This window comes from Lagopus leucura, unplaced genomic scaffold (genome assembly GCF_019238085.1).
Source record: "Lagopus leucura isolate 7727_CA_CO unplaced genomic scaffold, USGS_WTPT01 Super-Scaffold_100009, whole genome shotgun sequence".
NCBI lineage: Eukaryota > Metazoa > Chordata > Aves > Galliformes > Phasianidae > Lagopus > Lagopus leucura.
Window position 1 is genome coordinate 28007133 of NW_024962266.1, and position 26417 is coordinate 28033549.

At 50.3% G+C, this 26417-nt stretch overlaps 1 protein-coding gene across 1 annotated transcript; it reads right to left on the reverse strand.

The window, feature by feature from the left end:
- On the reverse strand, positions 1-24034 carry WLS (Wnt ligand secretion mediator). The gene is made up of 12 exons (XM_042874009.1): positions 23884-24034; positions 15285-15557; positions 9017-9141; positions 7748-7909; positions 7174-7310; positions 6651-6819; positions 6390-6487; positions 5972-6035; positions 5450-5593; positions 3764-3847; positions 2110-2263; positions 1-1506 (listed from the first exon to the last, which is right to left on the reverse strand). The coding sequence occupies exons 1-12, from the start codon at positions 23987-23989 to the stop codon at positions 1397-1399; spliced, it is 1626 nt and encodes a 541-aa protein (XP_042729943.1). The 5' UTR covers positions 23990-24034; the 3' UTR covers positions 1-1396.
- Positions 24035-26417: the final 2383 nt, after the last annotated feature.

Below are 26417 nucleotides of genomic sequence, written 5' to 3' on the forward strand. Positions count from 1 at the left end.
AACCACAATATTGTATATTTTATTTAAATTAACAAATCTACATGTTTTCCAGGTTGCTTAAAAGCATTCTGTAAAAAGTGAACTCAACCTAAACAAAAAAAGGATATACTTTCATAAGATCCAGGAACTATTTCTGAGACATATGAGTAGGGCTTAGGAAGTAAGAAATAAAAAAGGACACACACACACACACACACACAAAGCTCACACATACACACGCCCCGTAAACAAGTTGTTAGTGTTTGACACAAAATTTGGTTTGAAAGCTGCAATGCCCCATCTGTAAAGAGCCTTTACAAAAAATGCAATGCTATACTACGCTGTAAAAGAAACCATGGACACATCTATGGGAACAACATAAATATCACATAAGAACCCAGCCTAAGAAGAACATTAAAGTTGCAAAGTCGAGCGCTCAGCCGAGGGAAATGCAGGAGCTGGGGCTGCATGCGTACATTTAACTCACTTTGTGTGACAGATCTGCTGCCACACGTCCTGCTGCTCTGCCTAGCACTTGTTTCCTCCAGCACGTGGCTCATGAGCTTCACTCTGCCACCTGAGCTGAAGGCCCCAGCACTTGCACTGGCAGTACAGGAGCACCAGCATCCCACCTCACAAAAACACAAACTTACCAAAAACGCTCAGTGTTCCAGTTCAAGTATCCAAACCCATCCAAAGGGACTTCTGGAAGTAGCATTCAGCACGTCTGTGCTACAGTGATTTCAGTCATTCAGACACAGCAGCAGATGAGTGCCTTCACTTGGAGCGGGGCACCCAACACCGCCCACAGCTCGGGTCAATGAGGACTGGGGCAGGAGCACACGCTGCTCCTGCAATCTGGTTTTCACATTCCCCTGTATTTAACAAACAGGTGTGAAGCCCACTGATGGAGCACGGGGGTTCTTCTTCTAGGACTTAAACAGGCAGCCTCTTTATTTTTAATGTTTTACTGGGCACGGTGGGGATGGGTCAATGGTTGGACCTGATGAGTTTTTCCAACCTTAATGATTCTATGAGAAATGAGGCCAGCCCGAGCCCTTGTTTGAAGTCACACACAAGGAGAAGAGCAGAAGTGCTCATCCACTCACCATCAGCACCAGCTTTGTGCTGCCCAACAAAAACTTGAGGTCAGGTCTGCCACCTCCTAACATCTGAATGTGCGACTTTGCGACGTTAATGCTTTTCTAGCAGATATTTATGTGCTTGAGAGTAACACAATATACACAGCCCTCCCCCAGAAATAACTACACCATATTAAAGTTTACAAATGTTCTGCTCGGTGTCACTGCTCTGTGAAAATACACAAGCTGTGGTGCTTAAGAGGCAAGGTACATCAGACACGGCCCCTGCAGGAGAGCACTGCGTCGTCCTGTGCCTGCCACTGCACCCCTCGGTGTCACTCCTGAGCCTCCTTGCGAGCCAGCTTATAAACCTCTGTGGGACCATCCACGTGGGTGATGGTGGTGGTGAGCTGGAGCTCCTCCCCGCTGCTCACCCCCAGGTCACCTGCAAAACACAGCGATGCCATCAGATGGTCCTCACAATGCACCGTTGCACGGTTCCAAGGCAAAAGATCTGTTTTACTCACTCTGGGCTCTCAGGAATTACCTGAGCCACGGGCTATTCTACGAACGCTGTGTCAGGGGATTGGAACTAGGTGATTTTTGAGGGCCCTTCCAACCCATTCTGTGCTTGTGTGAACACTTTTATCCGAGGCCATTACAGTGCCAGCATGTGGGCAGAGGAAGATCTCAGTGCTACTGTAGGTCACTGAAAGGCAAACAAGAGCACTGCCACTCTCCACTTGCCCAAGTTTCTGTTCCCTTCATTTTGGAGCTATGCGGTTACAACTGGGCAACACCAAAAAGTACAAAAAACCAAGCCACGAGATTTTAGACAGCTATGGCTGAATACTTAAACCTGTCTAAGCTAGTCAATAATTAGATGTCTGCTAAGACAACAGTGCTCTGAAGAACGAGCCGTCATCTGCACAACATTTCAGTGTGCTGGACGTGCAACTTCGCCAATAAGGATGCACAAAAAGCATCACCCACTTTACATCTTTCTTCCAATGTAACGTTTGCAAACAGAGCACTCGGGGCCACTTACCATTCGACTGATCCTCCCCGTAGTTCTTGTGCGACGGCGCATACAGGAACATGAGTGCAAAGACATAGAGGTTCCACATCCCGTAGATGCCGGTGAAGAAGGCACTGTTCACCTGTATCGTGATGTCCCCCCACTTCCAGTGGCCTTCTGTCACCTGCCCATCAGAAAGCAGTCAGTTAGCTGAGTTAGCTGAGCTATGAATTCAGCCTGCTAGAATGCAGATGTGATGCTACAGCTCCAACTTGGAGAAATGAGAGAGGTGTCAGTTCCATGAGACCAGGGCTCTAGGTACAAAGCAGTGCAGCTAGGCTGGAATTCTCTGCTTCAGTCCCAGTCTGCAAGGAAAAAACACTGCTTACAATGGGACTGCATCAGGCTTTCTTTAGTTTATCGTTCTTACACGAGATCAAATCCCTCGCGTTCTGCAATACATGGCTGCCACAGCTGATGTGTTCAGCAAAGGCCGCCACAGAAAGGGCAGTACCTCAGAGACAGCCACTTACATCTGAGAACATGAGACTTCTATAAATAGACCTTCTATACAAGGGGAAGTGGCATGAATAATGCCAAGAGTGATGTGCTGGGTGCCTTCCTGCTGCCTCTCTCTTATAAGGCCCAGGCTGCCTGCAGCAGCCCTCAACACACAGGGATTTGTCAGGACTTACCCAACCAATGCTAATATTACATGGACCATTCGCACTGAAATGCTGTCTTTCCATTAATGAAAATGACATGTGACAGTAGCATGCCTTCTCCTGATATGAAAATGACAGGACATTCTGCTCCAAAGAGAAGCCACAGCAGCACAACCTCGCCTTCAGGGGAAGACAAAAGCTCACCTTGAAAAGAGCTGCTGGACAAGAGCCTTTGTGTTATACCTAAAGTCACCGATACTCAGTGATGAACCAAATCACCAACTGGCATTGCTAAGGACTGCTTCAGCCTAGCAGGCTTTTAAGAACAAAATCCTTTGCTACTGTGTTTGCCACTGGGACCCACCATGTACCCCACAGCATAAGCAGGGCAGTGAAAGAGAACCTACTCCTCCAGGGATAATTCCATTGGATTGAATTTGCAAGGCTGTACACTACTGTTCTCCTGAAGCTGCAAGCTGCTTATGCTTAGGAACAGCCATAAATGGCAGCTTTGAAACAGATGCAATCTTAACTACAAACTGTTACTTGAAGTAAACCATCAAAGTATATTTAAACAGCTATATAAGCTCATGCATGATGCAGAGAGACTGCATCATAGCTCAGAATAAGTAGGTATATATCCTGCTAGAAACAACAGGGTTGTAAAGTCAGAGCCCGGAAAGACCGAATTCTGGCATTTCTTTGTGGGTACAGAAAGCCACCAGATTCTTTTAATGTGAACAGAACGATTTTGCTCTTGCTGAGTTCTCAGAAATGGCTGATATTTCAAAAAACAACAGAGCCTGCGAGCCAAAGGCCTCGGGGGAACTTTCAGCTGAAGCAACTTCATGGCAGTGTTTCAAATACATGAAAACAATTTCTTGAAAAGCGACTGATTACCAAACGTGCCTATAAGATGCACACCTGGTCTCTCTGAGCCTCAAGTGACTCCACCTCATCAGCCACTGGAGAAACTGGGGGTGAGATTCCCCAGCACAGCTGGGTTTTGTCACACTCACCTGGCTCACGATGAAGAAAATGACTGTCATAGCTGCACAGGCCAGGGTGATGAGCATCAGGAACTTGAACCGAAAGATCAGCCCCTGTTTGGAGAGAAATGTCACCGGTCACATTAACAGAATCCACAAAAACACGTTCTTGTTTTTAGCGTGTAAAGGACGCAAGGATAAAAAAAAAAAAAAAAGGAAGAAAGAAAGAAAGAAGAAAAAAAGGGTCCAACCCACGAAACCCCAAAGCAAAACAACCTCCACCCACTCCTCTGCGCTGCATTCATGACAGCCAATATTCTCCGCTCCCCACACGTCTGCATTCCTCCCCAATGCTCCGAGCAGCCGTTCGTGTCCTGACAGCTCTTGCTTTCCATTACAGCTGCTTTTGGGACTGATTGACGAAGAGTTAACGTGGGAGAGGAGGCAGGGCAGGCTGAGCTACGGGTTCCATCCATGGGACAGCCTACCTGAGGGCTCCCAGTCTTTGTTAAGCAAACACTGTGCAGTATTCAGGTTTTAGCAAGACAACAGGACACTGAGCTGTGATGGCAGGGGTCTGCTGGGCCAATTCCCACCCCAGAGCCTGCAGGAAGCTGCAGCACTGCTGAACCCTCACCAGAATTACAATTTACATTCTTCTGCAATGCAAAAAGCAAGACCAACTATTTAAGGCTCTCAGCTGGGAATCCTACTGTATTCTGCATTTGCTTTTGCCAGTTAAGTTTTTGCTTTAAAAATATTCGTATATTTTAAACAACTTCTGGAATTTTGATGGTAACGTCTGTGCATACACAATTACTGGGCTATAGAGTAACAATAAATGACCATTAGTTTTACTTTCCCAGACCAGGCTCATGCTTGCCAGATGGCTCTACGGCCACAACAGCTCTATAACAAAAGCTAACATCCTCTGCCTCTTGCTAAAGGGAAAGATGGAAAAAATGCTAAATGTCTGGTGTAAATTCTTTCAAGTGCCATTTTCTACTGTTCACGTGCATTCCTGATGAGTGATAACCAACCTGCTGAAAGCTGACCATACTGTACAGAAAGATGCTGGTCACAGATGTTTACAGAGCTGTGAAAACAACAGGCTCTCTCAGCTCAAGTACCTGAAGTGAGCTGCTCACGCTGCATAGCAAGTAAAGAGCGAGGACAGAAACAAGACTCAGGGGCTACAGAGGGGGGAAAATAAGCTGAATGCATCTGATTTTGACCCTAGTGTGACAGTTTCCCTCCTGCACTTTGGTTAGGAAAAGACAACCCCATAAATCTGAATTCATGTCATTAAAAAAAGAGGGTGGTGTTGGTAATATTTACCATTAAACATAATAATTAATGTTAGACAAGGAGAAACCAGGGAGCACTTTCATCACTTTAAATGGGGGTATGGGCAATTTTAATCTATCCCCCAACAGAGTTCAGCAAGCTGGGAGACAACCACCACTGACAAACCAAGAGCTGGTTTACATACCCTGAGAGATTAAAACGATCACAGCCAGAGACCCCAAGAAAGAAAAAGATGCCATGGCAGTCAGAGGGAACAAAAAGGCAGCTGGGAGATTTGAGCAGATAAGAAAACCAGCGAGGATCAAACCTCCCAGCTCAGGCCTGCAGTTAACAGTGAAGGTTCCAGTAGAGCCCTCAGGTGAAAAGCCATTTTAAAAACAAAGGCTCCATGCAGCAAGGAGTGACTACCTCGTAATGCAGGCGGCGGGCCTTGCTCATTGCTGGCAGGCTGGACTGCTTTCCACTGATGTTTCTGAACACTTGGAAGACCATAAAACACAGGAAGAGAAAATAGAGGCACAAGCAGATTCCTGCGACTATAATAAAGGCCATCTGAGTGGCAGAGTCAAAAGAAAATGGCATGAAATAACAGAAAAGATTATTTGGGTGATGATTCACTTCTAACATGATCCCAAGAGTCACTGTTAACCTCCTGGTGGGAAGTCTGTATTAACAGCAGGACCTGGACCCCCTGTGCTGCCTCACAGATTTCGATGTCTCCAAGCACAGCACCAGTCCCAGCATCTGGCACCAAACCTCCCACTACGGCTTCATTGTCCACCATGGGACCCTGCTGTGCCCGGCTCTGATCAGCCAGGAGGAAAAAGGCCTCCTATGGCTGCAGCTATCAGGCAGCAGCACCCACAGGGCAAGCCCACCTCCCTCAGCCACCAACAATGTGTGCTGGGCCTGGACTGGGTAGAAGGATACAGCCAGCTCTGTGCCAACCTCGGTGGTCCAGATGCTGTAGAAGGGATTTTTCAGCTGCACTCCCCTGCAAAAAGAAGACACAGAGCTGTCATAGAAGCCAAGAGGCTTACAGAGAACCCCACATCTGCTCTGCAGTCTGCAGAGAGCTGCCCCTGCTGCTTGTCCCCGTGGGGGAGGAGGACACAGAGGTGGGAGGCATGTCCTACAGGACAAGATGCACAGATGTGAGGAGCCCAAAAGCCTCAGCATCTTCACTAGGAGTCTACTCCCTCCTCATGAGACAGGGCTGCACATCCACCCACAAAGCTCCTTGCTCCCAAGGCACCATAAACCTATGTGCTTGAAATCAAACCCCAACCTCTGCCCACTGCTCAGGGAAGGCTCCTGGGGGACGTGGCTGGAGGGCAGTGACACCTACCTCTCACACATGTCAAAGATGAAGAGGCAGAAGGAGCCAACAGCTATGGGTCCAACCTGCTTCCAGTACCCCGAGAGGCGGTTCCGCTCATTTTGGTCCTAATGGAAGGATGGGGAGGAGAAAAGACGTGAGAAAGAACAAGTTAGCCTGCAGTCCTCTCACCTGGAACAAGTTCCCAGAGCACCGTTTGCAATGCCCACCGAGGGATTCTGGTATTGCTACAAGGGGGCACGGAAACGCCTTCTGTCCTGTCATACCCACCATCATGTGCTCTCCGCAGAAGATGATCCAAAACGACAGCAGCATGGCATAGAAAATGCCTTGTCGAATGTCTCCAAAGAGCAACATCCAAGTCCAGTCAAATCCGATGGAAAACCACTCCACTGGGATGTTAATGAATGTCATGGAAATTCCCAGAGCAAAGATGACCCTGCAGAGACAGAAACACCATCTCTGTCCAGTTTGCAAGGAGGGGACCTGGAGCCACAGTCAGAGCTGTTCCCAGCAGGGGACAAGAAAACCCCACACTGGGCAGCGGCAGCAGATTTTCAAGGAGGGACTCAGCTCCTCTGGGGTAAATGCAGCTATTCCTTTTCTGGGGGGTTTGTGTAACAGAAGAGAGATGCTATGGACATCTGCTGGAGTGGACAGGAGGGAGAAGAGACAGTTCCCAATCCTCAGCTGTTTGCCCTGCCTGGCACACTGACTGGCACGGTCAGGAGCTGCTCAGCATGGATCTCCTTTGCCTCAGGGCCACCCTTCCCAGCGCAGTGCCCTCACTCACTTCTCCAGCAGAACAGGAGCGCGCGTCATCAGCGTGATCCGCCTCCAGTACCAGACCATGATGATCAAAATGCTGGGGGTGAGGAAGGTCTTCATGGCAAACCACACTTTTGTAAAGCCGCCGTTTTGGTGGATACCCTGGGGAGAAACAAGGTGCAGTGTGACATCTGTATGACTTTTGATATCATGACTGTTTATGCTTAGGGGAGCTGGCAGGAGAGGCATGCATTTACTGCGCAAGCACACGTAGATGCAAGCACCCTTTGAAAGTCGTGGTCTGGCCAAGGCAGGAAGGGAGCAGCTGCCTGCTTAGCACCCAGACCATCCGAGGAGGCCTCAGAAGTCCCGGAAACAAAAGCCAAAACCCACAGCTTCCATCATGAGGCAGAAAGCGGTCAGAGAGGCACTTCTGACACAGCGTGGAAAAAAACGGACAGAACTGCTCTCAGACAAGTAACAAGATACTCGTGCAGCCAAGTCACCACGGGTGGGAAAAGCAGAGGCCAAATTAATGCAGCTCTCCAGACACAAGTCCTCCCACCGCCGTCTGCAGCCACCAGCAGCGGCCGGCTCACCACCAGGCGGATGTCCTTGATTTCCCCGATGCCCACATTAATGCCCTTCCTCTCGTTCACGGGCAGGCGGATGTTGATGAGGTAGTACTTGTGAGCCACGCTGCCGATCTCCATGAAGGGAAGGAAGTCGCAGTCGTAGTGACGGCCCTCAGACTCCAGGGTCTAAAGAAAGGGAGGTGGCAGCACAGTCAGCTGCGCCCCGCACAGCGCACGGCCACGCGAGCCCCAGCAGCAAACCGAGCATCACTGGTGCTGAGATCACCTGCTCATTCCCATCCTATCCTAAGGCCTGGGGAGAGCCTCGGGACACAGACATTTGAGGACGCAGGGATCTTTTAATTTTCTGTTGCTTTGGGTCATTGAGTCGATAGCATTCAAACTCAAACAGGTTCACATGTCAGGCTCCTAAGCCCGAATTCAAGTAAGTGCAGCCTTTCAAGATGGAAGATTACTTTGGGACCCAAAGTACCTCCACCAGCAAATATAGCTTGAGCCAAATCTGCAACCTCTCCCACATGATTGAATTTGGAGTGTCTGCAGTCCTGTTTTACCAGCAGCACTCCCCTCCACACCTTATACACATTTACTGTGCACGTATGGCTCTATGGAAGAGCAAAGGGGTTACTGGAGGTAGAGGTGAACTTCTGAGAGAGACTATGAGACAGGAGAACAAGGCATAGGGCTGAAAAGCATGCCGAAGACACCAGATTGATTTCAGCACAGGAATTACAGTCTGCAGCATGAGAAGAAATACATATTCAAACAAGATGCTCTGTTCTCACTGCTCGTTGTGCTCGTTACTTATAAGCTTTGTAGCTTTTATGCATAAGCTCTGTAGCTTGAGGCATTAAGAATTTATTTTAAGAAACTCCCACCCTGCCACATTCTGTGAGTGCTGCAGTATGCTTCTTTGCCACTCCTGAATAACAAGCTTTTGTGCATCACAGAAGCAGGAGACAGAAAGGTCTAACTGCTTTCGAGCAGTGTGGGGTACACAGATCCTAAAGCCTCCGACTCTGCCTGCAGCTGGATCTATGCACTGACCTCACACCTCTCTTACCTACTGTCTGACCTCATCTCTTACATCACCAAACAGAACCAGACTGCATGTGGAGCTCATTCGATTTTTAAAGCTTTGGAGCCAAGAACGGCAACAAGCTTGAAAGCTACAGGTGAACAATTCTAAGAAACACCAGAAAGAAAAGCAAGAGAACAATTCCCACTGCTCTCCCACACCTCCCCACCTCCAGCACCACCAGAACACCTTACTTTTGGGGAGCCAAAGGTGCATTTCAGCTTCCTGATCTCTATTGCATGTGCTATTTCTTCCCAATCATTAAACATGTCATCACGATACGCTAAGGACACATCCAGGGTAATTTCTGCATTTTCTTCTGTAAGAGAGAGGAAACATGGAGATTCTTAGGAGTGTTACAGACCACCACAAAGGTAGGACAGCCCCAGCATGTTGAAAGGACCTATGAGAGGCACATAGTTACAAAGGATGGAAATTTTTGCATTCCAAATGTCACAGTTCAAGTGATCTTTACCAAAACATTTATCTCCTCTATGGTAGAGAAGAAAGAACCTGAAGCTCTGGCATCTTGCTGACATACCGTGACATAGCTGTGCTATGGGTGTGGGTGAAGAGCATTACTTATTCATGCAGCATTAGGAGCAATAATCTGGAATCCAGACAGTTGCAGAGAGGCAGGCAGGCAGCCAGCCATCAGCAGCCCTCACTGCGGGCTGGCAGGGGGACAGAAGGACAGGCTGGCACACACTGCTGCTGCAGGCAGCACAGGGGTACACAACAGCCCCTTCCACAACAGGACGTGGCAGACTGCATCACAGCATTTGCTTCCAGTTGACACTGAAGCAGCATTTGCTTACACAAAATAAGATGAACCACACAACTGCATGTGCTGTGCACGGTTAGATGAACTGTGTAAAGGAGAAACTATGCAACTAGTGGTACCCCTTGTTCATCTGATAGCACTAGTCATCCATCAGCGTAATGCTGGGTTTCTGCTGGATGTAGATCACCTACCATAAATATTAAGGCTCAACACCTAAAATAAAAAGGCCTGGAATATGCTCCTTAACACAGCAGTTTTCTGCCAGAGATCTTAAATGGAAGAATAAAAGGGTTGCACTGATCCTCGGGTGGGGAAGGGGTCATGGAGACACTGCTGGAGAGTCACAATGCACTACAAGCACAAATCACTTAAAACTGCCCATAACTGCTCTCAGAAGGTAAATCAGGGTTCTTGGAGTGATGTGAAAGCATTACCCCAAGTAGCTTAAAAAAAAGAATAAGGAAAAAAGAGAAAAATTGCAACACAGCTATGTTGTCCTTGCTGGAAAAAGGAAAGGCTGCAACCTCAGAAATGACTCCTACACATACCATGTAAGTGAAGCCTTTCTACATCAGGATTTTGAGGTCCCCCCAACCCAGCACTGACAGCTTTCTTCCTGCACAGAGGCACCAGCTTGCACATCAAACACGCAGAGCTGATGCATCCAGCTATAGAACCACACAGCATGTTCATACTCTCCCTTAGCTGGAGGGAAAACTAGAGGGGCAAATAATGAATTAGGAAGGGAGGGTTCCTGGGCTTCGTGTCTCCCCTGGACCTCTTCCTAGGAAGAATATTGGGAATATGGGGCATACCTACCTTTAAAAATGCTCTTGCTAGGATCTTGCTGTAAGGAAGAAATGAGGCTAGAACACTTACTGAGGGACTCTAAGCGAGTCAGCTCATGAAACTGAAAGAGTTACAGCTGAAGTCTGCCAAGCAGCAACACAAACAGCTTAAAAACCCAAGGCAAGCCTGTACCAGCTCCACCAGATGTAAAATCCTCCTCTTTACCAGGCACGGCTCCAAGGGAAGGCTCTGAAAGAGGCACGCGTTCTGCAGCATGTGCGTGCTACAACCTAGCACTAAGTAAAAGCTTCCATCCATCAGCAGCCCCTCAGAGAGCTGCTGGAGCTTCACGTGCCCTGCTGCTCACTGTGCCAGGGCCCAAACGCTGCTCCTGCTGCAAGCTGCTCATGCTTTCACTGCTGCTAATTGCTCACACTCGCAGGTCCCTGGAAACATGCAGCAGCGTGCCTGTGGCTCCAGGCCAGCAGCCTGTGGGTGAGCTCACACACACACACACACGTGTCCCACTGCCCTGTGCAGGGAGATGAGGAGGTGTGCAAAGCTGTGGGCACCAACCAGAGCTTCCTGAGTAAGGGCTGTGCACAGGAATGGGCTGCAACGAAACACGAGCGCTTGGTGAGCTTTGAAGTGCAGCACAGAACGCTCTGCTGCTCCAAAAGAATCTGGCCTTCATAATGCTGCAGGAGAACCTTGCACGTCCACAAAGAACTGTGTGTATGGGATATGCACATCCCATATATTTGTCCACTTCTTCAGCCATTTGTGTGGGGACTAGGTGGTGGCATGCCCATCCAAAAGGATGGGAAGGGCCGTGGATGGGATCGGCGGTTTCAGCTTGCTATTTGTGTAGCGTTTGGAGGTGGTTCTGTTAGGTCTTAATGTGGATGCAACTCGATTCTTCTGAGCATTTTTTTTGCACACATGTGATCCATACCATCTTGACTGATATCGAGCTCCTTCCCACAGGCACTGATTAGGTTTCCATGAAACAAGCAGTTGCCATCTCAGATCCGCTATTTAGAAGACCAGTGCAAACAGATAAATGGGAACATAAGGTTGAACTTGGCCCAATTAGAAAGAACTGCAAACTCCATTTCAGAAGCCATAAAACCAACTGGAATGCTTGGGACTAAATCCAACAAAAACAGCTTTCGTTATTTCATCTCTGTAATCCAAGTGTTGCTGCTGCCACTGAGGATGAAAACCAGACAGCAGAAAATATATACCAGCGTATGTTTGTGAAATGATAGATTATCATCCATGCCTGAATTTCCATCTTTCTCTACATCAGGGTAACATCTCCCCTTAGATTAGAGTTTGGTGTGAATACCCTCCCTGGGGATCAATACATACATCTCTGTAGGGGAACAACCAAGGACCATGACTTGCTGTTCGGCTGAAACTGAATGAGGAAGAGTTCCTATTGCTGTACTCCACTGTTCCATGGAGGCGTCCACCTCCAGGCACCTCTGGCATCTTCAACCCCATCACACAAACCCATATGGGACAGTTCTGGGACCAGAAAGCGTGAGAGCAGCCACATCCCAAGAGATCTCTGGCCAGTGGTACAGGGTGAGTATTGCCACCTTGCCGACAGATAAGCAAACAATCTGTTATTTTGCTTTAAAAAAAAAGAAAAAGAAAAGAAAAAAAAGTGAATTCAGGCTGAGAACAGACTCAGAAAAGCAGGGAGAGAGTGCAGTGTTTTAATTATTCAAGGCTGAGGCACAGCAGGAGGGGGAGAACCGCGGAAGGAAGGAGGAGGACAAGCTGGCAGGCACCTACACTCCACCTTTCAGATGCTAAGGCATTCAAGGAAAGTCACTGCTTGGTTCCTCCATGCATGCCAAACAAGATCCTCCAGAAATTCCCAAAACAAAAGGTATGAATATGCAGACAGAGATCTGCTTATCCAGCACCAGAAGCCAGAGCTGTGCACTGCAAAGCCTCAGCAATCCTGGCCAGCACAGAGCATGGAGATAGTGCCTGGGTCATCCACAGCCTGGCAAACCAGCTCTGGGTTGGAAGCAGAGTGACACCCTCACCAGCATCACGGGTTTATCTGAAAACACTTCCAAGCTTGCCTGTGTTCATTTTGTGATGTGTTTGGTTGGTCTTACTATCTGTGTGTTCCACGGATGGCCAACCATGAGAAGATGCCATCCTGCTGGGGCTCCCAGCCCGGAGATCTGACACCCCCATCACAGGACTGTTAGGAAACAGCTCCTCTCCAATGAATGCTCAGCACTGCACAGCTACCCAGCTGTGAGGGGAATCCCTGTCCCTGGGGGTGCTGCAGAGCTGTGGGGATGTGGCACTGAGGGACGTGGGGGGATGGACTGGGCATCTTTGAGGTGTGCTTGGTTCTGTACGGGGCTGCTTTGTGCCTCTCGTGCTCTCAGCACTGCCAGAGTTTTGGTGCATTTTACTGCTGACTGTGCAGTACCCAAAACTCCCCCAGGATTCACTCTAGCACAGTACTCAGGGCATCTTCCCTCCCATTACAATAGTCTAAAAAGACAGAATTTGTTTGGGAGACAGCTGTGTGCCAGCTGCGTGCTAATCCAGCTATCTGGGAAGAAGCTCATGTAAGCAAACAGAAGAAACTTCACTATCATTTGCATTATGCTTCCACACTTCACTAACTCAAAAACTACAAAACCTACCACAGACCCAAAACACACAGATTTGAACAGGAACATGCAGCTGTGCACAATTTCTTTCTAAAGCAAAGCAGCCAGAAGTCTCTCACTTATTAATATTTTAAATTCACTGGATATAAAAAGAGAGGTAAACATTCTTCTGGAGACAGAAAACTTGATACATACCATACTGTTCTGCCCTCTGACAAATACAGGTGCCTGTAGCTGACACCCAGCTCTGAGCAGGGCTGGTGCACCCCATTAAGTGCAAACAGCCCAAACCTGTGGCAGTGCAGGTCAGAAAGTGAGTCGAAGATGAATCTCCCATGTGCACAGAAGCACCATTCTGTGTCACTGGGAAAGAAGAGGTAAGGTGATCCCTCCTGCTCTGCAGAGCCAGTTCCTATTGTACATTAAATGAAGCTCTCGAAGCTAAGTTAGCAGCAAGATTCAGCACACGTAATTATTTTAGGTTAAGAAGTGCCTTGCTTTTTTCTTTTTTTAAATCTGTTACAACACGATTTAGCAAGCAAGAAGCGTTATTTGCTTGTTTTGTAGACTTCACACTTCATTTGCATCTAACTTCAGCTTGACAAAAAGGGGAGGAAAGCAGCATTTCTAAGCTTTCTTCAGCCAATGAAAGGAAACCTTCAGGATGTGCCAGTAAGCTCACACAATGCACAGTATTGGCATGCCTCTCTCCAAACACTTCTCACAACCTGGGAGCACCAGCAGCCCCAACTGAGCCCCCAGCGCTGGGGACTGGGACAGCCCACCCCCAAAACAAGACCAGGCCACCTGCTCTGCTTTCAATCTTTCAGTTCCAGCCTTGAAGGAGTCGGTCACCGAGCTGCTTAAGTAAGAAGAGGAAGGAAAGGCTCTGCAATTGCAAGAGAAATGACTGTCAAAAAGCTCGTTTAGCATTTTAAGAGCCTGCCCCAGGTGCTGGCCAGGTGCTTATTCCAGCTCAGTGCTTCCAGCCTGAGAACAGTGATGGCTCTGTGCAGCAGCCCGGTGAAGCCTGGGAAGTGAGGAAGGCACAAAGCTTCTCTATATGTTAGAGATGATTATAGGGTTAAGAGCATCTGCAAGCTTTAGAAAGCCCAGTTTTTAACTTCTCTTGGTGACCATAAGCTACATGGCTGCTCCAGCAAAACAGCTGCCCACGCCCCAGTTCAGCCCAGTTTGAGAGGCAAATTGTTGGATTGCTGTCGGGTAATTGTTAAGAGAGGGATTTTCCACAACTTCAGAACACACAGACACACCTACAGCTGTCTTTTGGTAAGGGGCAGAGCAGACTGTGTGTGTGTGTGTGTGTGTGTGTGTGTGTGTGTGTGTTACACTTCACCTTCTCCCAGGCACAGGGTAAATCCCAGTAAGCTTCTTCCACGGTTCCCATACTGGTGTGGTTTGGCCATTTCATTTTGACCACTGCAGCTTCAAGGTGAACTACTTTGCATCCACATTTCTCAAATCCAATCCAAGCACAAATGCATCTCAGCACCTGACAGAACCTGTCTTGCATTCATGAAACACTCAGAAGTTGTACAAAGGGCCATGGCTCAGTGGGAAATACTGGTGGGAGGTGGATGGTTGGAGTGGATGACCTCAGAGGTCTTTTCCAACCTCAGTGATTCTATCACTATATGACTGGAGGCAAAAATTGCCCTCACAGGGACTTGATCTACTGCAAGCTGGGCACTCCACAACTTGAACTACCTGGGAAAACTGAAAAAAAAGAAAAAAAGAAATATACATATATATATATATATATATATATATATATATATATATATATATATATACACACACACACAAGAGTGCACACTATGAAAGCAAATTGCTGAATTTAAACCAGGGTAGGTCTTAACTTTACACGGTCTGAGAGCAATAAGGTAAGGGGGAATGGTTTTAAACTAAAAGAAGGGGTTGTGTTAGATATTACTGGAAAGTTCTTCCCTCAGAAGGCGGTGAGGCCCCAGTACTGCTGCCCAGAGCTGTGGGTGCCCCATCCCTGGAGGTGCCCAAGCCATGGATGGGGCCCTGAGCACCTGGGTTATGGAAGGGCCCACACTGTACCATCTCATTGCTAACATCCACCTTTCTGCATCATCTCCCTGAGTTTGGGCACTCAGCAATTAGCATATGGCACTGCATAAAGGCAACATGAAACTGATGCTGCAAAGCCTATGCACAGTAAGTAATAAAGGGCAAGGTGCAACTTACTCAGGTCATTGTCCATCTTGAAGGCGATGTCCAGCTGCATGATGAAGAGCATGAACTGGAACCAGGGGCTCATCTCCTTGTTGGGGAGAGGGATGTGCACAGCAAACACGATGTCATTGGCCTCGATCTGCCTGCTGACCGCCTCATCAAAGTCCTTGAGCTTCTCGCAGGGGTTGGATCCCCAGGGCATCAGCCACTTGGTCTTGTGGTGGTTTTTTCTTACATCAATGCACTTCACTGACATGTAAGGAACAGCTGTAGTGGGGCTGGGAGCTGCAAGTGAAAGAATCGTGCTTTTAGAATCAGCATTTCGTGCAGTGGTTTCCTCACCAAAACACGCAGCTCTCTTTTCAGCTATTTGAAGGCAACTCAAAACAAATGCATCCAGTGATCCTCCTTCACAGCTCCTTGATCCCACAGTTAGTTAGCCTTATTATGCCTGCAGATGTATTACTGACTCTGCAGTGTTATCAAAACAGAATTTAGCCCAAGCACTGGGAATCCTTCGAGACTGCTGCTATAGCTGTCCTGCCCCACCAGCAGGGGTGCAGGCACCCATCCACCTTGTGTCAGGGAGATGTCCAACACCTCACATCAGATAGCTAAGCTGTGGGCAATCAGCCTGCTCTGGCTTTACATCCAGGAGGAAATGGTTGGAAATGCAGAGTTCGAACAGGGATAAAAGCAGAAGAGAAATGCATTCAGCCATCAACCAGGCCTCCACTACCGAATGCCAGCACAAACACCTTCACATCTCCCTAAGAAAAGGCTTTTGAAGACTGAAATGTGTTTTCTAACACAGTTCTGCCCCTCAAAGCCTTTATGTGAAGGCAGTTCAGCCTTGCTTCTGTCGCCCTTTGGTAAATCAGCATTTCAATGCTACTTGCATGCACTGCAGAACTGGTGAACTCTGACTGCAGCCGACGTGACTTGGGGGTGCCAGCAGTCAGAGCTCAGCGACAACTCTCCTGCCCCTCACAGCCCTTGGTCACAAGAGGCAACACAAAGCAATGCATTCTGCTGCCACTGAAACAGGGCTGTCTTATTTTCCAAAGTATTATTCATGAAGCATCATCACATGCTCTCACTAACTTCTTCCAGGTTCACAGGCTTTGGAAAGCAGAAAGAACAGGTAAGCTCTTCTTAAGCTGTTAAAGAATTGTATTTATTTCTTTGAACTTCTGAGTCCAACCAAACCTGTTCTATCCCTTTTTAAAGGAAAACAGAGAGAAGTTAGAAAGTCAGGTGCAAATTCAATAATGTGAGAGTGCTCCAATGAAGAGCGAGGAGCACTGAAACATTCCTACGCTGTGAATTAAAGCAGGAGGAGCACGCAGTGCAACAGACAACTGGATGTCAACACCTGCAGGGAAGAAGGGGGCCAAGGAGGCCAGGAATGGTCTGAAATCAGCCAGCCAGCCCATGGGCTCCTACAGAACTATTTCCATGCTGTGACCATCATCCCTCTGACACACAGCTCAGGACTTCTGTGCAGATTCCAGCCCACCCAAAACACCCCCCCATCAGGTAACGGCACCCAGTGGACCAACTCAAGCCCTTCAATGAGACGAATGGAACAAGCCAATGCACCAGCACCCCTCAGATGCCAGAATGAAGCAGTAAAAGAAAATATATTGAGCATTCAAAAAAAAAAAAAAAAAAAAATAGCTTCACTGCAAGCCCAGGGTTACAGAATGTACAGAATGTACTCAAGGTGGACCAACAGTGCATTAAACACAAAAGTCATATGGTGCAATGTTCTCCTACCATGACTCAATGCAGAACCCGATAGCAGTGCCTAAAACTGAAGCTTTGAGCAAGAATGGAGAATGCTCTGAGAAATAAGCCAGAGAGTCAGGCCAAGCCCTCTCAGAGCTTCTTAACCTCGTAAGATCTATGTGATTTAGAAGTAGGCATTTCTGAATTAAGAGATACAGTTACTTCTGCAGGAAAGGCTCACATTTCCCACTTTGATGCAGCTCATTACAGCCATAAATACACGTTTTCATCACGGGCTGATTACGATTTTAAAGCCCTGGCATGCTAACATAAGTATCTCCCTGCCAAAGTTACAGCTTTGAGGAGCAAGAGACAATTCCTATACATTCTTCTTGTCGGGAGCCACGCACCAAACAAACGTCGGCACTTGGCTTGGGTTACTTGTCTGGCTCCATTCCCATTACATTCAAGCAAGTGTTGAACCCAGTGGAAAAAAAAAACACTTTGGGAAACTGCAGCCAAGTCAACTAACAGCATTACAAAGTGCTATGCAAAACAAAGCGAGCATCAAGGGATTGCAGCCGGCAGCGGTGCCAAGCAGGCTGCCTTCCGCCTGCTCCATCCGTGGGCTGCGAGGTGGGGTGGCTCTGACTGACGTATTATGTGATATATGCCTGCCCAGAAATAGTGCCATGGCACTTTTTGCTCAACAGCAGATAAGCCCCAGCCGTGCTCCCGCTGTGCTGGCTGGGATGAGAAGTCAGGCCCTTCCCCAGCCGCAGGGCTGGAGGCAGCCTCCGCCCTGTGGGGCTGCTGGGACCCACGGGAGCCCCAAGGACATCCCAGCTCCCAGGGCTGGGGCCACTCCATGGGTGCCGAGAAACCCTCCAAGCCACTGCCTATGAGGAAGTTTGTATGCTCAAGCTGGTGTAACTCTGTCCGCAGGACAAAGCAGCCCCTAAAAAGGACACGGGAAATCAGAAGCCGAATCGCTTTCAGCTTTGAATGATCCCAATCTGCTCAGCCTCGTGTTGAATCATGAGCTGTGATTCATCTGAGACTCAGAAGATGGCAAGGTTACACAAATGCTCCAAAGTAGAGGAGCTGAAGGAGGCATCTCAGCAGACTTCACATCTACTGACAGCAGTGGTCAGAGAAGCCAGAGATCCTGCAAGCTGATTCAGCACAGCGTTTCATCAGCACTGGCAGCCATCCCACTGCCAAACAGTGAGGATTTTTCTCCTCCATCTCAAGTGGAATCAAAATTCTTCCACTTCCCATAGACTACACAGAGCAGGAGGGAGCACCCATCACACAGCTGGGACCTCTCAGCTCACCAGCCCTGCATCCAACCCTGCCTTCTGCTTCCACCCCCACACCGCCTGGCCAAGCTCTGCAGGAACGGAGCATCCCCTGCCACGCACCCAGGGGAGCAGTGACAGCCATTTCCCCAGCAGGACAGGGGCAGGTGGGCTGCAGGTGCCTCGAGCTGCTCAGCCAGGGGCAGATTCAGTGAAACAAACAGCTCTTTTCCATCTGTTTTTCAGGAGAGAAAGACAGCCATCCCAGCTCGGCCGCTTAAAAAGGCGAGTGCCCATTCCCCAGCCAACGTGAGCACAATTAATGACAAAATCCTACCCACAGTTCTCAGGTTTTTTTGTATACAAATACTTACCAAAGCTTCACGTTACAGAACTGTGCTTCCTCGGCCAGCCTGTTAAAGATGAATGCAATGAATTCTCAAACAAATCTTTCCTTCCTCCCTAGCCCTGCAAACAGGGCGCTCAGCCCACGCACCACAGCAGCATCCTCTTCTCCCACGCATGTCCTTACCTCTGGGATATATATTTTGCACCTTCTCATCTAGAACACCTACAGCATTTCCAATTAACTACTGACCCTTGCTCTCGCACCATAAACAAACCCTTTACAAAATCTCAATTGCATTGTGTCTACATTGATTAAAGCTTGAATCCCACTGACCTCATGCAGTGTTAACTTCTCCCATGCACCGGGAGCATTCTGCTTTTCTACTCAATTACCCCCTTCTGTGCAGAGCCATCACTACCCAATGAGCACACACAATGGGCTTCTGCTTCATTACACTAACCAACAGCAGGATAGGAATAAACAAGCTAATTTATCATCCAACAGACTGAGGTTTTCCAGCGAGAGCGGTGAGAACCTGAATAACGTTATATTTACTTATAAATACATGTTTATTACAGCACAAAAGTTTTCTGCCTCCCTCTTCGCTAACCTTACTGCTACCAATCCAGTGTTAATGACTGCCCACCACAGAAATCCTTCCTTTTCTCTCGTTTAATGCTAGCTACTGTTTTTACAAGCCTACATAAAAGCCATTTTTCTTAAGACTGACGGCAGATTTTGCACACAGAATTGCTGTCTATTTAAATAATCGAATGGATCTCTAAAACAAAGGAAATCTCAGTACTGCTGTCCCAAAATTGGGTTCTTAGTTCCCCACTGATTTACTTTGAGTTCCTAATTCACTACTGCTTCACAGTATCCATTAAGCTACCATACAATCCAAGAAGCCCCTTGCCCTTGTGAAAAGCAAATCTTTTTTGTGATATTTCATCACCTTTTACTCCACTTCTGGAGCTGTAACTGCTTTTTCTGTCCAATGCAGTACAGGTAAGGCTCACAATAGGAAAATCCATTCCACTCCTGGTCAAGAGGGAGAGGGGTGTTTGCAGAAGGGCGCCAGCTCTGCACGTGGTCCCAGTGGAGCTGCTGGGGCAGATGAGCACTGCTGGCTCTGCCTTCCCCAGCACATCTCTCACTGCTGGGCCGTAGGAATGAACCTGTCCAAGCACACACGGCCTGGCTGTGTGATTCCCAACCCACATCTGCACCCTGCATCCAGGATTTCTGCACTTCCCTGCAGTCAGAAGCTGTGGGTGCCCCTTTGGAGCAGGAGGAGCCGTGAGCTGATTGTCACAGAGCTGCAGCCGCCCATGCCATGAGTGCCATCGGCGTCAGACACACAATCCCCATGGTGACACCCGAGGGCTGGAGCTGGCACAGAAGTGCTGTGACATCCCTTCCTCCTTCCCAGGCACCCTGCAGGACTGGTGCACCGACTTCAGAGGCCGGGGCTGTTACCTGCTGCACAGCACACTTCCTGCTGAGCAGTTCTCCCTGCAGGGCAGCCTGCCCACATCTGATAAAGCCTAGCGCAGGCAGCACCAAACAGAGGTGCAGGAGCAGCTCCTGCTGTACATCAGCTGTGAGGGACAGCATTTCTCTGACACAGCTCTCCCCAGAGAGCTCTAGTTTGAAAGTGATGCAACTGTGAGAAGAGTGGGGGAAGAAAATATAAAGAAAAAGATTACCCCAAAGGATTTACAGCCCTGACGGCCCGCTCCTCCCAGCCTCAGCATGGCCCTCTGCCTGGGAACTGCCAATTCCTGGCACATTTGCCCATTCTGTTACAGTTGCAGCTCTTACAAAGAGGAATCAGGCAGCGATGACCTTTCACGTCCTCTCTCCACCGCTCCCAGAGTTCTGCCAAGGCCGCAGTGCAGGGAATGCACTGCACAGGGCACAGCATTGGCACCGATGGCCATAGAGCAGCACTGTGCTGGAGGAGTGGGGGGGGGGGGGGGGGGGGCCCCGAAGGGGCCCCTGGAAGCTGCCATAGAACCACAGAATGGCCTGGGTTGCAAAGGAGCACAACGCTCACCGGTTCAACCCCCTGCTGTGTGCAGGTTGCCAACCAGCAGCCCAGGCTGCCCAGAGCCACATCCAGCCTGGCCTTGAATGCCTGCAGGGATGGGGCATCCATAGCCTCCTTGGGCAGCCTGTTCCAGTGCCTCACCACTTTTGGCTGAAAAACTTCCTCCTCATATCCAACCCAAACCTCCCCTGTCTCACTTTAAAACCATTCCCCCTTGTCCTATCACTATCCTCCCTTATAAGCAGCCGTTCCCCTCCTGTTCATACGCTCCCTACCATGGTAGGCCTGGTGGGCCCTGCTGCCTCCTGCCCCCACCTCAGCCCAAGGAAGGTAATGAAATCCCAGGAAAGGAAATTAAATCCTGGAAAGGCACTGCTTGGGAGCCAAACCCGACATGTAGATAATGAGCCGGGATTGTTGATAGCTGCTCAGCCATTTGCACTCATGACTCATTATCTCTCTGGGCAAGACACACGAGCAGCAGTTTTATTGGCTCCAGTCAAAACAACTCCGTTTTTTCCCCCCCTCGGTCTTAAAGCAAGAGAAGGAAGAGGCAGAGCTGCTCGCTCCCAAATGCATGCCTTCATCCCAGCGAGGAAATAAACGCCTTCACTTCTCCAACCAGTTACGTGTGCAGAATGTATGGTCAGCTGCTGTATCCACTACTGAGCGCTGGTACACAAAGCCAGCTCTGGAGCAGGACAGAGGGAATCCTGTCCGTCCTGAGGCCATCTGAAGCGCCTCCAAGCACGTTACTGAGCAGCTGCTCCAGGAGGGCTTTGGGGGCAGCTTCTTCCCCAGAGAGCAGCAAAGAAACAGCCCTGTAAAATCACCCCTTACGGCACTTCTCATGCCTCAGCTTCACTGAGCTCCCATAGATGCTGCTGGAGCTCTGCTCTGCAAGCTCTACTCCCGTACGCCTTCACCCCATGTTTTGCGAATGCACATTTCTAACCAAAGCCCACAGGGATGCTGATTGAAGTTCTGCACCTGGACAAAAGTGCCAGCAGAAACACATTCGAGTTTAATAAAGCTCGCATAAATAGTTTGTTGTTCACAAACTCCATCAAGGACCAGCACTGGCAGAAAACACAGTTCCAGAGGAACGAAGCTTTCTGGCCGTATCAGGTACGAATGTGTTGCATTTGTGTATTTTTTTTACTTGCAAAATAATCTGTTAAAATAGAGCACTTAGTCATTGTTTTGAAACATGACCTGACTCCCTGCTAGAGGAACGGCAGAGCTCGCTTTGTAGCTGCACTCCCGTTGTGTACATATTTTGGTTTGTCTAGACCTGAACAAACTAAAATAACCGGATTCTTGTTGTCTGTTTGGCGTGCTGGATCAAACCAGACCGGGTCACTATTTCAGTGGCACCTCAGCTCTCATCCCCCCATGCACTACAGGAGCAGCATTACTCACAGCCCTGCCCTGAGGCTACCAGCAGCGGTTCCAGCACCATCCTGGAGGGCTCGGCACTTTGCAGAACAGCCACCGACCCAGTCTGGGTGAGGCAATAACGCAGTTTGATCTGCCTGAAGACTCAAAGTGGGGTTTTCCAGTCATGGAAGGTCTGCCCGTAGCATCCCCCTAGGACCTGCCAGCAGGCAGAAGGCGTCCCTATATGATCAACAAACATCACCCTAGGTCTAAAAGAGGCATTGAGCCCTGAGCCACTGCCACACTGCCTGCAGGTCCCAGAGTCCAGCACTGGGCTGGGCCCTAATGCAGGAGGCGTGTATGGTGTATGTATGGCAGATCCAAGCTCCATTCGGGTTCAAAGGAATTTCAAGATGAAAGAAAGAGGCCTGTGTAGCCCATGCAATCCTAAACACAGATACATCTGTTTATCACACCTGTTCCCAGGTGAAGACAGAAACAGATCCTTCAATAGGTTTGCTCTTTACACACAGCTCATGCTTTATGAACTTGGAGAGCTCTGCTGCAAAACCCTTCTAGGAACAAAGACATCCTCATGACCATGGAGCACAGCTTCTCTGCACAACATGGGGCAAGAAAACACATCCAGCGAATCAGCATCGGGTTCAGTAACCTGCATCTGAACCAGCTCCATCCAAACCAGCTCCTTCAGAAGAAACTGGGCAGAAAACCCAGTCCTGGTGTTGAGCGGGTTTGGGCCTACAGGAGCAGAAAACTCAGTGTTGCCAGGGGCTGCTTTGTGATCGAGCACCAGAAGGATGAAAGCAAAGTTTTGCGCATTACACTTAGCAGAATTTCTCCAGCTCCCACAGAGCAGCAGTTCGCAGGGATAGGAACGCAGAACAATGGACCTGCCCTCGGAACGCCGGCTGCAGCTCTTTCTTCAGCGCCTCCGAAATGAAGATCGCTGCAAGAACGTTCCAGCCACGCTCCCCTCAACAAAAAGGGCGACGCGTCTCAGCCGCGGAGCGCAGAGGCGGCCAGGGGACGCAGCCGGGCTGCTGGACCCCGCGGGCCGCAGCGCTGGGGGGAGCCGGGCCGAGGGAACCCCAAGAGCGAACCGCGGGGGGCGGCGCCATCCCCGCCCGGAGCCGAGCCACCCCATCCCATCCCACCCCAACCCATCCCCGCCGCTGTGCCTTCCAGTACCACCGCCAGTCCCGGCTCTGCCCCCCGCCCGCCCTCCTCCATCTTTCTCCCTCCATTCCCCAGCGCTATCCGACGTCGCGCTGCGCGCTCCGGGTTCGGTGCTCAGCCCCGGGACAGGCGGCCCCCTCTCCATCCCCCCTCCCCGGTTTCCTTATGACTGCTAGCATCGCTTTACGCCTGGCGAGTGCTGCCGCAGGCAGGAAGGCTCCCTCCTCCCGCGGCCCGGAGATGGGGAGGCGGTAAGGAACGAGGGAAAGCAGAATTAACAATTAAAAAAAAAAAAAGGTGAAAAAAAAATAAAGAGGAAAAAAAAAAAAAAAAAAGGTTCGATGGTACGTTCAGCTCCAGGGCCCCGCGGCACCGGTCGCCATGCTGACGGCTCCCCTGCCTTTCTTCAGGCACGCCGCGAGCAGGCCGGGCAAACTTTTCTCTGCCCCTTCTCCAGCCCGGCACGCACAAAGGGGCCCGCGGAGCTCTGTTTGCTTAACGATAATGCCGCGCTAATGAGCTCATGGAGGCGCGGCGCTGACACCGGAACGAGCACCGGCACCGCGGCGGGGGGAGAAAGTTTGCCCCGGCCGCACTCACCGATCAGACCTCCCACCAGAAAGGCGATCACTTGGAACACCAGCAGGATCCCGCCGACGATGCACAGCTTTCGGGTGCTCATGTTCTCGATGATGGCCCCGGCCATGGTGGCGGCGGGGCCGGGCCGGGCGCGGCACTGATTGCCGGCGGGGCCGTGCGGCCGTGATTGTGGCGGGGCGGGCGCGGCGGGCGGCTTTAAGGAGCGGGGAAGCGCATCACGTGGCGCCGCCCCCCCCCCCCCCCCCGGCCCCGCACCCCCGCCCCGCCCGGCCCGGCTCCGCGCCGCTCGAGCTGCGGGCGCTGGGCGTGCGGCGGCCCCGGGGCGGCCGAGGACCGCGTGGCCTCCGGAGGGCCCCGCCGACCCGAGCGGTTCCGCGACGCTCTGAAACGCGGCACCGTGCTGGGGCGCGTAACCCTCGCGGGCCGGACGCGGTCACCGCACCCCCTGCGTCCCGGTCTCGCTCCGGTGTCCCCGTGCTGCTTTGTCCTCCTCGCACCGGCAGTCCCTCCCAGCCCCGCTGCCCTCCGAAGCTCAGAGCGGGGCTGCGGGCACGCGGGGATGTGGGTGCCGCTCTGTCCCCGGGCCGGGCGCGTCCCCGTGCGTGCCCCGTAAGAACGAGCACGTTCCACTGCCGTCATCTGCTTTGCAGCGTTTGCGCCTTGCGGCTACTGATGGGGCACCGCGAAGGTCCGCGCCACGCTGCTGTCGGACTTAGGAGGAAGAACATTGCCTCAGACAGAGCGTTTGCATTTTAGGTGGTCCCACGTGGAGCCAGGATGGCCCTTGTGGGTCCTTTCCAAAGAGCCCCGTGGCTCTGTGTAGGACGGGTCCAATGGGGAGTGGCTGAAAACACTCCTCGAGGACAACTATGCCACAAAGGGATGCAATCACTAACAAACAATGGGCAGGAATCATAGAACCATTTAGGCTGGAGAAGCTCTGAGATCCCCAACCCATCCTGCCCACTGACCGTGTGCTTCAGTGCCACACCTACACATCAAATGAAGGACAGGTCAAATATTTAGGGGGTACAACAAATAATAACCTGAAGCAAACAGTCAATAACAAGAAAAAAAACTAGAAGAAACACAAAAAAAAAAACCCCAAACCAACGATCCTCCCAGGCAGGAAAGGTGCAGCGCTGGCGGTGCAATTCAGCTGCTGCCCACCCAACCGCGGGCTCCCAGCACCATGCCCACATGTGGAATGCAGACCTCTGGGTGCTCATCCGCACTGCACAGCACCACGGCAGCTCTGTGCACCACAAGAGGCAGGGCACAGTGACAGCAAACACTTCTGGTCATAGAGTTGCGTGGTAGAGAAGCAGAGTGCAAGCTCTGCCTCAAAAGGAAAGACTGCAGCAACCAGTGCCTGACCCTTGCCCAACCACTGCATGGATGCACTGCTGGAGGCCAACAGCAGTGCAGCATTTTGGGTGATGTCACGGAATTGACACTGCCAAGCCCAAAATCCAATTGAAGAGGACAGCAGAAACCATCCCCCATGGCTATGCTGGTTTTCCAGCACCGTGGCTCTGGCTCCCGCTGTTGACCTCAGACCACCAGATGCCATCGTGCTGCTGCTGCTGCTGCTTTCTACTTCTGCAATCTCTGATTTGCAGGGCTGACCAGTTCTTCTCCCCCTCCGTGGTGCTAATGATCCCATCGGGGTGCAGGCATCCTGTGACAGTGGGACGGTTCAATCTTCTCAATCACCACAAGTTCAACTGTTTCAGCTTTGTTTTGGCTTTACTTTTACATTACAGTTATGACTTCACTGTTCAAAAATTGCTCTTAATGCACACGTGCTTTGTGCCCGTTATAAAGGCAGTGGGATCGCTGACACAGATGTGCTTTCAGGACCAAAGGCTGTCAGTGGATATTGGCCAAGGAATGGCCTTGCTTCTCATAACTGCTCCTGTGGGTGATGTGTTCCTGATCTCTTTAAGTAGTAGCATGAAACATTTTCTCAAAGAACGGGAAAAGGGCGTTTTGTGTTATTTCCAGTTCACGGATGGGAAGGGAAATGTTATCTTTGTAAGAAAACCCTATTCTATGGCTGGTAACACAGCACCCATCTAAAAAGGAAGTGTTGGTAGGGAGGGTTCATACCAACGAGCTGGCAGAGATCCACGGCCTGCGACTGCCCACAGCTCAGGGATCGAGGCAAACCAACAGCTGTGCACCACTCCATCCAAGCCCTGCCTGGGCTGCAAATATCCAGCAGAATTCCCAACCCACAGGGTAGGTCTGTGCAAAGCGTGCACCCGCTTGTAGGAACAGCAGTCAGCATCTCAGGAACAGCGAGAGGTGATGGCCTCACAGAGCCAGGGAGGGTCAGGTTGGATTTCAGGGGAAATTTCTTCTTGCAAAGAACACCGGCACAGAGTGAGCAGGGGTGGGGGGTCAGCATCCCCGGGGGTGTTCAGAGCCGAGGGATGTGGCACTGAGGGATGCGGGTGGTGGGCTGGCAGTGGGTTGGGGAGCTCAGAGGGTTTTTCCAACCTCAGCGATTCCATGGTTCTCTGACTCGC

Bases quoted from the DNA above. Each gene is read 5' to 3' on its own strand.
- WLS (XM_042874009.1), bottom strand. From the start codon at position 23,989: ATGGCCGGGGCCATCATCGAGAACATGAGCACCCGAAAGCTGTGCATC. The intron at 6,036-6,389 runs GTAGGTGTCACT...TTCTTTTTGCAG, and splicing joins ATCTTTGACATGTGTGAGAG to GGGAGTGCAGCTGAAAAATC. The intron at 3,848-5,449 runs GTAGTCACTCCT...CTCTCCAAACAG, and splicing joins CCCGCCGCCTGCATTACGAG to GGGCTGATCTTTCGGTTCAA.